The sequence below is a fragment of the Penicillium citrinum genome, assembly GCF_028827155.1.
Source record: "Penicillium citrinum strain IBT 23319 chromosome Unknown utg000005l:1.0-1900146.0:1.0-1900348.0, whole genome shotgun sequence".
NCBI lineage: Eukaryota > Fungi > Ascomycota > Eurotiomycetes > Eurotiales > Aspergillaceae > Penicillium > Penicillium citrinum.
The window spans coordinates 1,099,996-1,112,913 of NW_026622690.1; the positions used below are offsets into that span (position 1 = coordinate 1,099,996).

At 46.6% G+C, this 12,918-nt stretch overlaps 4 protein-coding genes across 4 annotated transcripts; 2 read left to right on the top strand and 2 right to left on the bottom strand.

Moving 5' to 3' along the window:
* Positions 1–64: 64 nt before the first annotated feature.
* Positions 65–3,547, top strand: N7469_006244 (putative importin 11; the record flags this gene model as incomplete). The annotated part of the gene is made up of 7 exons (XM_056645162.1): positions 65–226; positions 285–385; positions 437–574; positions 645–1,654; positions 1,710–2,182; positions 2,240–2,428; positions 2,492–3,547. The coding sequence occupies 7 exons, from the start codon at positions 65–67 to the stop codon at positions 3,545–3,547; spliced, it is 3,129 nt and encodes a 1,042-aa protein (XP_056500400.1).
* Positions 3,548–3,850: 303 nt separating this feature from the next.
* Positions 3,851–6,210, bottom strand: N7469_006245 (fungal specific transcription factor domain-containing protein; the record flags this gene model as incomplete). Its single annotated transcript, XM_056645163.1, has 3 exons — positions 3,851–3,902; positions 3,976–5,993; positions 6,154–6,210. The coding sequence occupies 3 exons, from the start codon at positions 6,208–6,210 to the stop codon at positions 3,851–3,853; spliced, it is 2,127 nt and encodes a 708-aa protein (XP_056500401.1).
* Positions 6,211–7,541: 1,331 nt separating this feature from the next.
* On the top strand, positions 7,542–9,417 carry N7469_006246 (sugar porter family MFS transporter; the record flags this gene model as incomplete). The annotated part of the gene is made up of 5 exons (XM_056645164.1): positions 7,542–7,727; positions 7,783–8,293; positions 8,349–8,609; positions 8,673–9,200; positions 9,254–9,417. The coding sequence occupies 5 exons, from the start codon at positions 7,542–7,544 to the stop codon at positions 9,415–9,417; spliced, it is 1,650 nt and encodes a 549-aa protein (XP_056500402.1).
* A 288-nt stretch (positions 9,418–9,705) lies between these two features.
* exg1 (glucan 1,3-beta-glucosidase) lies at positions 9,706–11,109 on the bottom strand (the record flags this gene model as incomplete). The annotated part of the gene is made up of 3 exons (XM_056645165.1): positions 9,706–10,496; positions 10,557–10,939; positions 11,036–11,109. The coding sequence occupies 3 exons, from the start codon at positions 11,107–11,109 to the stop codon at positions 9,706–9,708; spliced, it is 1,248 nt and encodes a 415-aa protein (XP_056500403.1).
* Positions 11,110–12,918: the final 1,809 nt, after the last annotated feature.

Here is a 12,918-nt window from a genome sequence, read left to right on the forward strand (position 1 = left end):
GCTGTGATTGAGAGATCCATATCTTTCATTGAACTTCACTCCCTGGTGCCGGGATAGCTTCGCTATGGTCGCAATCGAGGTTTCGGGGGAGACGAACCCTTTGAATCTACAAAATGTTGTGAACTCCTTAGTTCTGGCAGCAAGTTCAAACCCGCAGCAAGTTCAGACGGGGACAAAGCAGCTTCAGAACTGGGAACGGATTCCCACATACCATGCATTTCTTCAGGTTTGTTTGGTGGAATCTGAAATGATCTTGTGCACCAAGCTAACCTTTGATCCCGCAGGATGTCTTCCTAGATCAATCCGCGCCTAACGAGGTCCGCTACCTCTCTATCATCCAACTTAAGAACGGCATCGACAAATACTGGCGCAGAACAGCAGCAAAGTATGTTTCTGGACAGCAGGAGTACGTGAAAAGCACTAATCTGACGAACAGTGCAATCGTGCCGGAGGAAAAGCAAAAGATCAAGACAAGGGCTCTTGATGCCGGAATTATTGAGCCATCTCGTCCTTTAGCTCTCCAGAATGCGTTGATGATTGCTAAAATTATGCGCTATGAATTTCCGCAGGATTGGTAAGATTCCATAGCCATGTCTATCTCAATCTGCTTATCCCAAACTCATTTGGTGTTCTATTCCTGACAGGCCTGATGCAATGACTGCGATTCTCAATTCTCTTCGTAACGGACAAGCAGGAACCAATCCCTTTCAGCTCCCAAGAACGCTCCTCATTCTCCTACAAGTTATCAAAGAGCTATCAACCGCCCGAATTCAAAGAACTCGAACACAGCTTGCGTCAATTACGCCGGAGATATTTCAGGTTGTTGGAAAAGTATATATGGACCAGGTTACTCAATGGATAGCTAGCCTTCAACACGGTGGATTGGACGAACCGGCGCTATTAGAAATCACCGAACAGAGTCTCATTTCCCTCAAAATTCTTCGTCGGCTTATGATCTCTGGCTTTGAACACCCCGGCCGGGACCAAGAAGTCCAACAGTTCTGGGAATTGACAAATGAGCATCTCTTCAAATTCTTGGCTTTTGTTGACCAGCCGGGTCAGTTGCCGGAGTCGGTTCATACAATGGTCGAGAAGCACGTCCTGCAATTATCGAAGTTGCATGTTGAGATGGCAAAGAACAAGCCTGCGTCTTTTGCCTTATTCTCAAACTCAATATCTCTCGTCAATGCCTATTGGGCGTTTGTTGTCAAGCTGAGCCCCAACTACGTCAACCTTGGGTCCGACCCTGACGCTGACGGGCAATCATTGCCTGAGAAAATTGCCCTTCGCGCTCTGCTTCTGATTCGCGCGTGTTCTAAAATGGCCTTCAACCCGGCTCAGACTTTCAAGTACCAGACGGCCGAGGACAAGGCGGAGCGTAAAGAGTCCGTAGACAAGATCAAGTCTCAGCTCTTCACGCAGGAATTCGTGGTTAATGTCATGGAGCTTATCGTGACTAACTTGTTCAGACTCAGAAACATTGATTTCCAAGAATGGGAAGAAGACCCCGAGTCATGGGAGAAAAGGGAAGTTGATGCTGATGCTTGGGAATATTCGATCCACTCGTGCTCAGAAAAGCTCTTCCTCGACCTTGTCACTCATTTCAAAGACTGGCTTATCGGACCTCTCTTAAATGTGTTCCAGTCATTTGCCAGTGAGTTATTAATGAAAGAATTAATGATGAAAGACATACTAAGCTCTATTGGCAGCCATTGAAAACAAGAATGTTATGCTGAAAGAATCTCTGTATTCCGCCATTGGCTTGGCAGCTGCCAGCCTAGAGCAGCATCTCGACATCAACGCTTTTCTTCAAAACACCATGATCCCTGAGGTACAGATTCAAGAGCAGGAGTACAGGCTTCTGAGACGACGGATAGCTCTTGTTCTTGGCCAATGGGTCCCTATCAAGTTTGCTCACATGAAGATGGATTCTGTTTATCAGATCTTCCAACATCTACTCAACAAAGATGACCCATTGAACGACTTGGTGGTCCGTATTACTGCCGGACGTCAGCTCTGCAATGTCCTCGATACTTTCGATTTCAATATCGAAACATTCTTGCCATTTTCACAACCCATTCTTGCAAGTCTTATGGCGCTGCTGCAGGAGGTCGAATCTGCCGAGACAAAGATGGCATTGCTAGAGTCCGTACGGGTCATTGTAGTAAAATTGGAACAACATGTAAGTTAGTTGGGGCTCAAAATTGCTCACTTTCATCACTAATAAACATATCTTTAGGTTTCAATGCTTTCTGATAATATTCTATCTCCCCTGCCTCAGGAATGGGAAAAGTCTGGTGAAGAACATCTTCTGAAGCAGGCAATTCTAACTCTCCTAACATCTCTTATTCATTCGATGAATCAAGAGTCCGTCCGCTACCATCCGCTGATTCTCCCTCTCATTCAAAGCTCAATCGATACAGGCTCTGTAAGTAGATTCCAGCACGTTAAACCTGGCGGTTCTGTGATTTTCTAATATTTTGGGCTAAAGGAAACCTACTTGTACCTTATGGACGAAGCCTTAGAGCTATGGGCAGCCGTCATGATGCAAGCTCCGTCGCCAGCTTCCCCAGAAGTTCTATCTCTTTTCCCTTCGCTGTTCCCGATCTTGGCAGATGGAACGGAGAGTGTTCCAAAAGCTCTCGAGATTCTCGAATCTTATATCCTGCTTTCGCCGCAGACTATCCTTGGCGATGAGGTTCGATCAAAACTCCTGTATTACTTACAGGATCTACTTGAGCCTTTGACTAAGCAGCGATCCGGTGTTATACCCCGTCTTGTCGAAAGACTAATTCGTGGTGTTGAAGCAGTCGATGGTGGAAGCGAAGCCGCGTACAATGCCATTGCTCAGTCCCTAGTCGAAACGAATATGCTTCAATCGCTTCTCAAGGGTCTTTACAGTGCCCATGAAGCAAGTCAGACCACCGGTCCCAACAGGAAACGCTCGGATGTTGATGGCAAGGTTGAGACAGAATACTTCTCTTCCATTGCACGCCTTGCCCTCGCCAACCCTACTACATTCGCGTCTGCCGCAACGGCCGCGACATATCAGTCCGAAGAAGAGCTGTTCACCTGGCTCCTTACGGAATGGTTCTTCCACTATGACAACATCGCCTCCGCCAGCCAAAAGAAACTGCATGTCCTCGCCTTGACCCAGCTCCTTGCCCTCAAGGGCCCAGGCTCGCCCCCACCCCCTTTTATCCTAAAGTTTCTTCAAGACTACCTTACCGTGTGGAATGCTCTCATCGTTGAATTAGCAGAAGGTGGAACCGACGAGAACGCCGACTATCTTGTCTTCTGGAATGCGACTGCTGGCTCCGAAACTGCCCAGCCTGAATACTTGGGTGTTGAAAACGCCGAAGATCGTCGGGGTCGTGAGTGGAATGATTCAGATGCCACTCATCGCATTCCGATCCGTGACTTCGTGCGCCATCGCCTGCACGAAGTTGTTGCTTCATGTGGTGGTGCCGAGCGGTTCCAGGAAGAGTGGTTGGTAAATGTGGATTCGCATGTTGTATCAGCTTTTGGTGGCTTGGGGCTTATTTAAAGGAGTTGTCAGTTCGTAATATTCTGCATTATGGGAGTTTCTTCTCTTCATTATCCTAGAGGTCATCGCTACATACCCAATCCAATGCATTTTAGGTTACAATTATGTCTCAGGCGCTCTCTTCCAAGTATTTTCCTTGTTATGGAGTATGCATAGTGAACCAACCCAATTGTATCACGTCCACGGATAGAATTCGGAACTACTTGTAGTCAAATTCGGCTTCATGCTCCCTAGCGGGCGAGCAATTTTGATTCGTCCGAGCCAATGGTTGGTATTATTTACAAGACTGGCCGTGGCAGTCACTCAGCGTGTCACATCAGAGGTAAAGTCAGAAAAGAATAGCTGGTCATTGTCCCTAAGTGCATCGCACAAGTTAGTATTATAGTACATATCATCGGTATCCAGATAAGGAACTCTAGAAAACTTACCACAATTGCTCCTCCATTGAGTACATCCCCGGTGCGTCAAACCAACTCCCTGTACCAGAAAACATCTCTGCAAAAGGAGCCTGGGAAATATCATCCGAGAAAGACGGTAAATCCGACATCGTGGACCCCAATTCCGCTAACAATGGACTCGAGATACCGTCTCGCAATCTCTCCAGCGTCTCAACACAACGACCAGCGAACGGACTCAATTCAACCATGCCCCTAATAATCCAAATCGCCTTGTCGATATCTTCTTGCCAACTTTTCGAGTGCAGAGATTGAGATTCGTTATGTAGGAGGATGACCGGGACAAGAGTGGCTGAGAATAAAAAGTACAATGCATACCAGCATTCCATACGCGTGTGTCTGGCGGTTTTCCAGAAATTATCGATACTGGATATTGTTTCGTGGGATTCTTTGATGCATCGCTCGTAGGCTATGTCGATGTTTGTTTGGTCCGGGGGTATTTGCGTACTCGGTACCGTAAATGAAGTGAGTGAGGCTGTTTGTTGCTGGTTAATCTGTAATGCTTTTTGAATGAAAAATGGTCGGTAGATTATGAGGCGGAAATGCTTGTATCGCCAGGTCATGATGGCGTGTGGGAATCTGTGTTTTTCAAGGACGGTGGCTGTTTCTTTATAGTAGTCTGGTACTAGGTTTAACCACTTGGTTATATAGAAATCGTCCCATTCAATGACTTCTTTCGCGGTTGGGGAGGGTTTAGAGATGACACGGTTGTAGATGTGGTTGGTTAAAAGGTGGAATTGCGACTGGACGCGAACATTGGTGTAGATCGTGGGGGCGTCAACGTTTGCGGGGGCTTCCAATGTAGAAGCTGTCAAATCAGTCTCTAATATGTTGAGAGGAAGTTTTGTGTCAATCCCAGCGGATGGAATGGCCAGAGGACGACTAAACGTTATTGTCGAGCCTATGTCGAAGATGAAAAGACACCACCAGGTTCGACGGCGAATCTCACGGTACAGCAGGTTACCTTCGACTCCGGGATAGTCTTTATGAAGTCCTAGTCCATAGGCCATACGAACTGCTAGACCGAGGTAGTTATGGCTTGAATTAGGCCGATCGCGTTTCTGGAGGTAGTTCGAAATTAAACAGAGACTTTGTACTAGGGTCAGACTGCCAACTTCCAGGATCTCAACGGATAAATGTGAGCGCGCGTTCTGATATAAAATGAGGTCATCGTCGTTGGCCGTCGTTGCTGACATGAAGGCGCCAATTGCAGCGACGATATAGATCAAGACCTTGCTGTGTTTGGGCCGAGGCACAATTTCATGGAACTGGGCCATGAACAGGCTTTGATGAACCAATGGGTAATTGGTATGATATTCTTTGAAATAGCTTGCAATGTATACCTCAATTTGATGGGAGGGAATCTCGCGGTGTTGATTGGCACCCAATCTTGGGGATTCACTGTTTGGAGCCGATATGTTGAATGGTGCTGGGACTGACGAGAAAGGAAACAAAAAGTGGCTTTGGATGAGACGTAGGAGTGATGCCCCAGATGCTAGACCGAGATACCCCGGTCGTTCTTCTTCAATAGAAAGAGCTGCCATGCCATCGATACAGCTCTGGGCTTCGGTATCCCGTTCGTCCCAGTCATAGTCGGCATTGTTCAATACTTGATTATTTGCGCTGGCTGCTGGGAGAATGTCGGTGGGGATGGCTTCTTCAATGATACCATCAGATAAAATTGTTTCAAGGCCCGGTTCGAATAAATTGGGCTCAACTCTCGTACCATCGGGCACGTTGTTGCGAACCAGGGAGGGCTCATCTGATGCGATCCGGGGCCTTTTCAATCCACCCGATAATGCTACCTTTTCCTTTTTTGCATGAGAAGATGCATATGACGGATTCGTTCCATTTCTTGCACTGGCAAGCTCGGCGTCGAGATCAACATCAAGGCCATGATCGCGAATGATCTGGGTGGCGATACGGAGGGACTCTTCGACTTCAGTCAAGTATCTGTACCTTGTAAGTCTATCGATTGGCACATCCTTTTCCTAGGCGAGTACAAACTTGCGAGTGAGTGGGCTGCGTATCGGTTTCTCATATAAACAATGTCTGTGCCATTGAAGACATTGCGCACACACTGGTAGTTCGCGCGAACACTAGAAGCATTTAGCCGATCTGCAATCTACCCACTCAAAGGAGTCCACATACTCTGGCCTTTCGTCTACGACACTCATTACAAGCATGCGAATTGTTTGTTTCGCTCATGTTCACAGCCCGACTAATTCAGTACTGTGAAGCATGAATTCTTTCCCTCGTGGGGTGCGGGAGACCCATCGCAGTTGGTCCGATATCATCCCGGACATGGCCACCAATACCAAAGAGGAAGATCAGGCGAAGTGGAGAATGTTTACAAGCGGTAAATTTGCCGGGTGCGAGTCTAGATTTTTATATTCGTTCCGTATCTGGTATAAATAGCCCGCAACAGAAGAATACCTATTCTAATATTGGGCGAATATGAAAATTAGGGCCACGAAGAGCTTTTGCCGAGGGCAAAGACTCGATCAAGGTAATCAATCAGAGCTGGAGAGCTGATTTTCTTTTGAGAGATCAAGCATCCCAATATGCTCCTACCCTCTACAATACAATGAGAAGAATTCATAGCAGGCAGTGCAATCTAGCACTGCTTAGGAACTAATACGAACAAGCAATCAACTTGCTTATTTCAGTCACGTTACTTATCTCATGATACTTAAACAATATATGGTGCCTTTCATTCTTCAAGCAATATCTATGTATTTGACTACCTTACAAAGCAGTTGGGTCTGGACTCATAAATACCATTGAATACTTGTTCAACTTCAGATTTCTGTGCAGAGTTCTTTCGGCGACGAGAAAGTCCACCAAGTCTTATACCCATTTGGCCAAGGAGTGAAGAAACATCATATTTATTGGAAACTCCAAACTGACAATTCATCCCATGCGGGTTCTTTCCGCTCTGCCCCATTCTTCAGTCAAAATCAACAACCTCATGGGGAGGCGGGGTCGGAGTGCTGTGAGGCCGATGGTATCTCTTTAGAGTATTCGGAGCACAGTTAATGCTACTAACTCACCTCAGCCCGTTTCTTGTTCGGACGTCTGGCGCCCGGTGATGCGGGTGGTCTGATAGTCGGCAACCCCAGAAACTTGGCTTTCATGCTGATCTTGCGATTGGACTTGAGTTCAAAGAGTAGAGACAGGCATCAAGTATAAATGGTTCTATATCAATTGATGACTTTCAAAGTGTGTATATTTCGCAATATTATAGCTATATCACCTTCAGCAGACTTCTTAGAGTCTAGATACATCAAAATGCCAACGGGTGTTCAATGTTCTGAAAATGCGATGAAGCGTATGGGCAGACCGAAGCCCGGCATGGAAATGGAGTTATAGCATACAGTCTTTTCCCTCGGAGGTATTTAAGCGATACCTTAGCACGGTCTTGTCATGATCTACATCAATGAGAGCGAAGCCCCGGATTTCGGAAGCGTCTTCATAGCCCACATCAAGCCAGCTGAGAGATATTCGTAATATCAAATCAATTCTTCTTTCCAACAGCCATGCCGGGACAGGTTAGCGGCACAACAATAGCGGGTGAAAATCCCATCAAATATGGACCGGCTGGGTACAAAGGTCTTCTGAAAGAGATCCGAATATTTGGAATGGCATGCTTTGCCACAATCGGCGGTTTTCTATTCGGGTACGACCAAGGCATTATTTCAGGGGTCTTGGTCATGCATAGCTTTGTAAGGAAGGATCTTGGCAATGAGCTGGATTTATCCTAACTCTTAGATTTCATAGAAAACACATTTTCCAACCCTTTCTTCTGACGCAGGTCTCGAAGGATGGGTTGTTTCCATCATGACGCTCGGTGCAATGGTTGGTGCTTTTATAAACGGACCTATATCAGACCGTGTCTCACGGCGTTGGTCAATTTTGATGGCGAATATTATATTTTTGATCGGGTCTATTCTACAAGCTGCAGCGGAATATGTCGCCATGTTCTTTGTTGGTCGGTTTGTCTTCGGTGTAGGTGCTGGTATGCTGGCCATGGTTTGCCCACTCTACCTTTCAGAACTTGCACCTCCGAATATTCGAGGATCTCTTGTGGCATTACAGCAGCTATCAATCACATTTGGAATCATGTGTAGCTTTTGGGTCAACTACGGAACACAATATATTGGAGGTACTGGTGTTGGTCAAAGTCAAGCTGCTTGGAGACTTCCTCTGGAGTTGCAATGCCTCCCATCTCTAATTCTCGCATCCGGCACTTTCTTCTTACCATATAGCCCACGGTGGTTGATAAATCAGGGTATACTATCTTACTACGAAGGCTTCTTTGCCAATTCCCGCTAATTCCCTCTCAGGTCGTGAAGATGAAGCTCTAACTACGTTGGTAAAGTTACGACGCGTTCCACAAGCAGATCATCGCCTCCAAGCCGAGTTCCTTGAGATCAAAGCTGCTCGTATGTTCGATCAACAAACCAAAACCGAAAAATATCGCGAGAACGTATCCAGGTTTCAGGTCGCGCTGCGAGAGTATAAACAACTTTTCGTCGTGAGCCATCTGAGAAGGCGAACAATGGTCGCATGTCTTCTGCAAATTCTTCAACAGTTCACGGGCATTAGTGAGTTATATTTGGATTTTATATGATTTCGTCTGAAGTCTCGCCCTCTTATTCTCTTCACAGATGCTATAATCTACTACGCTCCTCAGTTTTTCGAAGCCATCGGTCTCAGTGGTAACTCGGTCAACCTCCTAGCGACAGGAGTTGTGGGAATAGTCATGTTTCTTTGTACGATTCCAGCAGTGATGTACTTAGATAGATGGGGTCGGCGAAAAACACTGATGTATGGTGCTACCGGGATGTCCATCGCACAATTGATAGTAGCAACCCTTTACGCTGTATACCAAGACAGCTTCAGTCAGCACCCTTCCGCAGGATGGACTGCCTGCGTATTCGTGTGGGTTTATATCGCCACATTTGCTTTCTCTATTGCTTGTGTCAACTGGTGCATGCCTTCGGAAATGTTCCCACCTGCAATCAGAGGCAAGGCTGTCGGAGTAGCGATTGCATTCAACTATCTTTCGAATTTCATTGTGGCATTGATTACTCCGCTTATGCTTGAGTCTATTACTTTCGGCACATTTTATTTCTTCTTGGTCTTCTGGCTGATTCTTGGGGGTTGGACCTACTTTTGCGTTCCCGAGACAAAAAGTGAGCTATCATTGCATTTAGGTGGACACTATAGTATAACTAACATTTTTCAGATGTACCAATTGAGGAAATGGATAAGCTATTCCGTGGCAATGAAGGTGAGGGGGACTTACAGCGAATTGCCGGCATTCGTGCACAGCTTGGGATGGATAGTGCAAGTCTCAAGCATGATCTACTTCAGGAGCAGAGCAGTGAGCATGTTGAGATTTCTGTTTGACGTGAGTTAGGTCAAGACAAACACAACTTTACTTGAGGCTCAGTGCTACTTGCTACTAGGTTCTAGAGTCTACACTTTCTGTTTTTGAAAGAACAAAGCAATTATAAGAGAACCTGTCAATCAGGTTGGATTGATTCCTACAGAATGACTAAAACAATAAGCATGGATTTCAAAGGCCCAGCTTCGTGACGAATTCACTGAAAGCAAAACTCCAAAATAACCCCCCCACCCAATAGAAAAGATAACTAAAGTATAAAAGGCAACGACGACTTGATTCAAGCTCGTTGATCAACATTGGCCAGGGAATTGGCGGTCGACAACGGGGTTGGGGAAAACACCGGCAGCAAGTTGCTGCTTCATATCCCACTCAGGCGCACCCTCAGTCGTCCAGGTCCAGTAAAGCCAGCCGCTTCCCTTCTCGTAGGCGTCCAATTGACCCTCGATGAAGCGACGAATGTTGTCACGCTCCTCTCCGGAAAGAGCGTCAACAGAGCCGACAGACTTGCCGTCACAGCTACCAATGGGGCTGCTGTTAGGGTAAGATCCATCGTAGCGGGCACCGATGCCTTTGCCGTTGAGGTACTTGGCACAGTCAGTCATAGCGCCGGTCCATTCTCCGACAATGGTCCACTTGTCGCAAGTTTCAATGTGGTCCTTGGCGAAGTTACAAGCGGTGCGGACGTGGGAGCTGGCATCCAGGGCAAGCAGTCCGCTGTCAAAGACCTCGTAGTGGTGAGTATCCATCATGACATAGTTAGCGCCAGTTCCGACGTTCAAGAAGCCATTCCATGACTCGGTGGGCATGAAACCGTCATGGAGGACAAGGGTAGTGTCTTGGCTAGCCTCACGAGCCACGCCAAAGGAGTCGTAGTAGTACTGCTTGAGGCCATCCTGGTTGATACCTCCCGGAACATTGGGCTCATTCAGGGCTTCGATGGCAGTGACAACGTCAGCATCACCACTATAGCGCTTAGCCAACTCACGAAGAGCATCCTTGGCCTGCTCGGTGGTATCACCCTTCTGCCACTCGATCGCACCACGCTTTCCACTGTTGTCAAACCCATTCTGCGATCCAGGAGCTAAGTTCATTATGTCAGTAACTGGACATGGACAGGTCATCGAGTTCAGTATCTACTTACCGCCGTGCAGATCGACAAGGACTCTAAGGCCAGCGGCACGAGCCCAATTTACTGCAGAATCAAGATACTCCAGCTGTCCATCAACGTATGGGTCGCCCTCAAGAGGGGTCAATGCCCAGTATCCAATGGGGATACGGACGTGGTTCATGCCTGCAGCAGCAATTTGGTTGAAATCATCTGCAGTCACGAAGGAAGCCCAGTGCTGAGAGAGCACGGCACGACATTGGTCTGCACCGAGGGTCTCGCAGAGAGACCATTCATCAACAGCGGCGTCTCCAGCATTGTCGAAGATCGAAGGGGTGATCCAGGGCTCCAGCACCAACCAACCTCCAAGGTTGACACCGCGGACCTTATCGTTTCCGTAGGCAAACCCAGGATCAGCGCTACTTCAAGTCAGTCACCAAGCCATCTTTTGATTTTGGATTTCTTGTCCTTTTATGATCTTTCAATGATCAAAAGCTAAGACTATTTTCACTCACACTGCAGGAACTGCTAGGCCAAGAGCTGCCAGGGACAGCCCAAGAAGGCTCTTGTGCGACAATTTGGACGACATACTGAAATCTCTACCAATGATAGTCAACCCCTAAATTCAGGAGGCTGGGATTCTGGAATGGAGTGATAGAGTGATTGTGTCAAATGGCATGGAGATCGACCGGTATAAGTAAACTCTAAGTCGATGCTGAAGCTCTGATATAACCGGAAGCGGAAAAGTTGACAGCTGGATGCTTGAGAACGGAAGCTATCGCGATGCTCAGGAATGAGAGATCGCACACCTTAGGTGACCTTGGTGTAGATCTTATCTTCACCCAGAGAGGACAATAATATGACAGCTCCCGGGAAAGGAAACCCGTGTAGCCGCAAACAGTGGGGAGTGGGTCTAATTACTCCGGGGTTCTGGGGCAGACAATAGAACAAAGCCTTTCAAAGCGATGCAAGAGTAGCAGCGAAACCAATTTCTTCAGTCAGCGGGGCTTCAACGGTCTATAGTTGCTTGAATGGTGCAGCGAGTATGGAGCAGGAAGGGTCGCAATTAGTGAAAGCAGAGCTAATGAAGAGCAAAGATGCGGAGATACACAGAAGACCTGGATTCCTTGACCAGAAGGCAAGTGCAAACTTGGAACAGCGGGGAAATGAAATACTATGTTTGTGGTAGTTGCCAATTCTTTGTTTGCTTGGTGTTTTGTTGCCACTTTTGCGATCCGAGGAAGCCATACTCTGCACGAAGTTAGAGTTGGACATTATTCAGTCTTCTAAACATAATAAACTCAACCACTACTACAACTAGTAGATCTAGTGGGAATGGCATACTCACTGACTTTCAAATCATCTCAATATTTACAAGCTACAGAAAAGAGATGCGATTTGGTTATCTTTCCAGCGAGCAACAACTTGAGGAGATCGAACATACGAAGTTGCCGTTTGCGGCTGAGCGAGTCGTGGTTCATGGAGATCGGCCCACGCGTGGTGTTTCTCCGAGGAATGCTAGAAGAAAACATTCATCTAGATATCAATGGAAGGAACAAGTGGAGATCTGGAGATCTCCATCTCTCTTTTCAAGAATTTGTATACCAACGAAAGAATAATACGTTCCATATCACCATGAAACTCTGGATAGACCTAATTTCCCCGTAAGACAATATCGAGAACACAATTTACATCCATTTGCAATGTAAACAAGATCTCGCTAACTCCCGTTCTCTTTTCGTCATCCGACTCGATTGTCTTTCTATAAGACCCATGGTTTTCTCGGGAGCTCCCGACCTGGGCATGGGAATTGACAAATATTTCCGTTTTCGGCAGCGAATAGTGCAGCTCTCCTACTTAGATTTTACACAATCCGGGGTCACAACAATTTACCTGCTGTCTGGGAATCGTACCTAATCCCATTTTCCCCACAACTGCTCGGTTCTCTAATCCAAAAAATCCGAGGCAGGTGAGTCTGGCGTAGCTTAAGGTAGGAGCAATAAAGACTATAAAATTGTAACGTGTCACCATCTCAGGAATGTTGGTTGGAATGTGAGTTCTCTCTTTGGGGCATGATCTTCAGGGCCTTCAGACCCTGAGCCGAAAGCCCCCTTTGCTGAGGAAATTGAAATAGAGAATACAATCGAGTACTGGCAGAAGGTGGTAGCGAGTATCTAGTATCAGCCGCGTTGACTCGGACGGGCTCGGAATTTGAATTTCTTCTAAGTTTCGATCTTGTATAGTACTAGATTCGTACTGTCTTTCAAGCTGACTCGACTTTCAAGTTCAGTCAAAAATTAAGTAAAATGAGTTCAAGTTCTACCAAGAGTAAAAACCGAGTCAAGGTCACGAAATCCTAGCAAGAAAATACTAATTTGATTCAATCTTCATGAAAAAA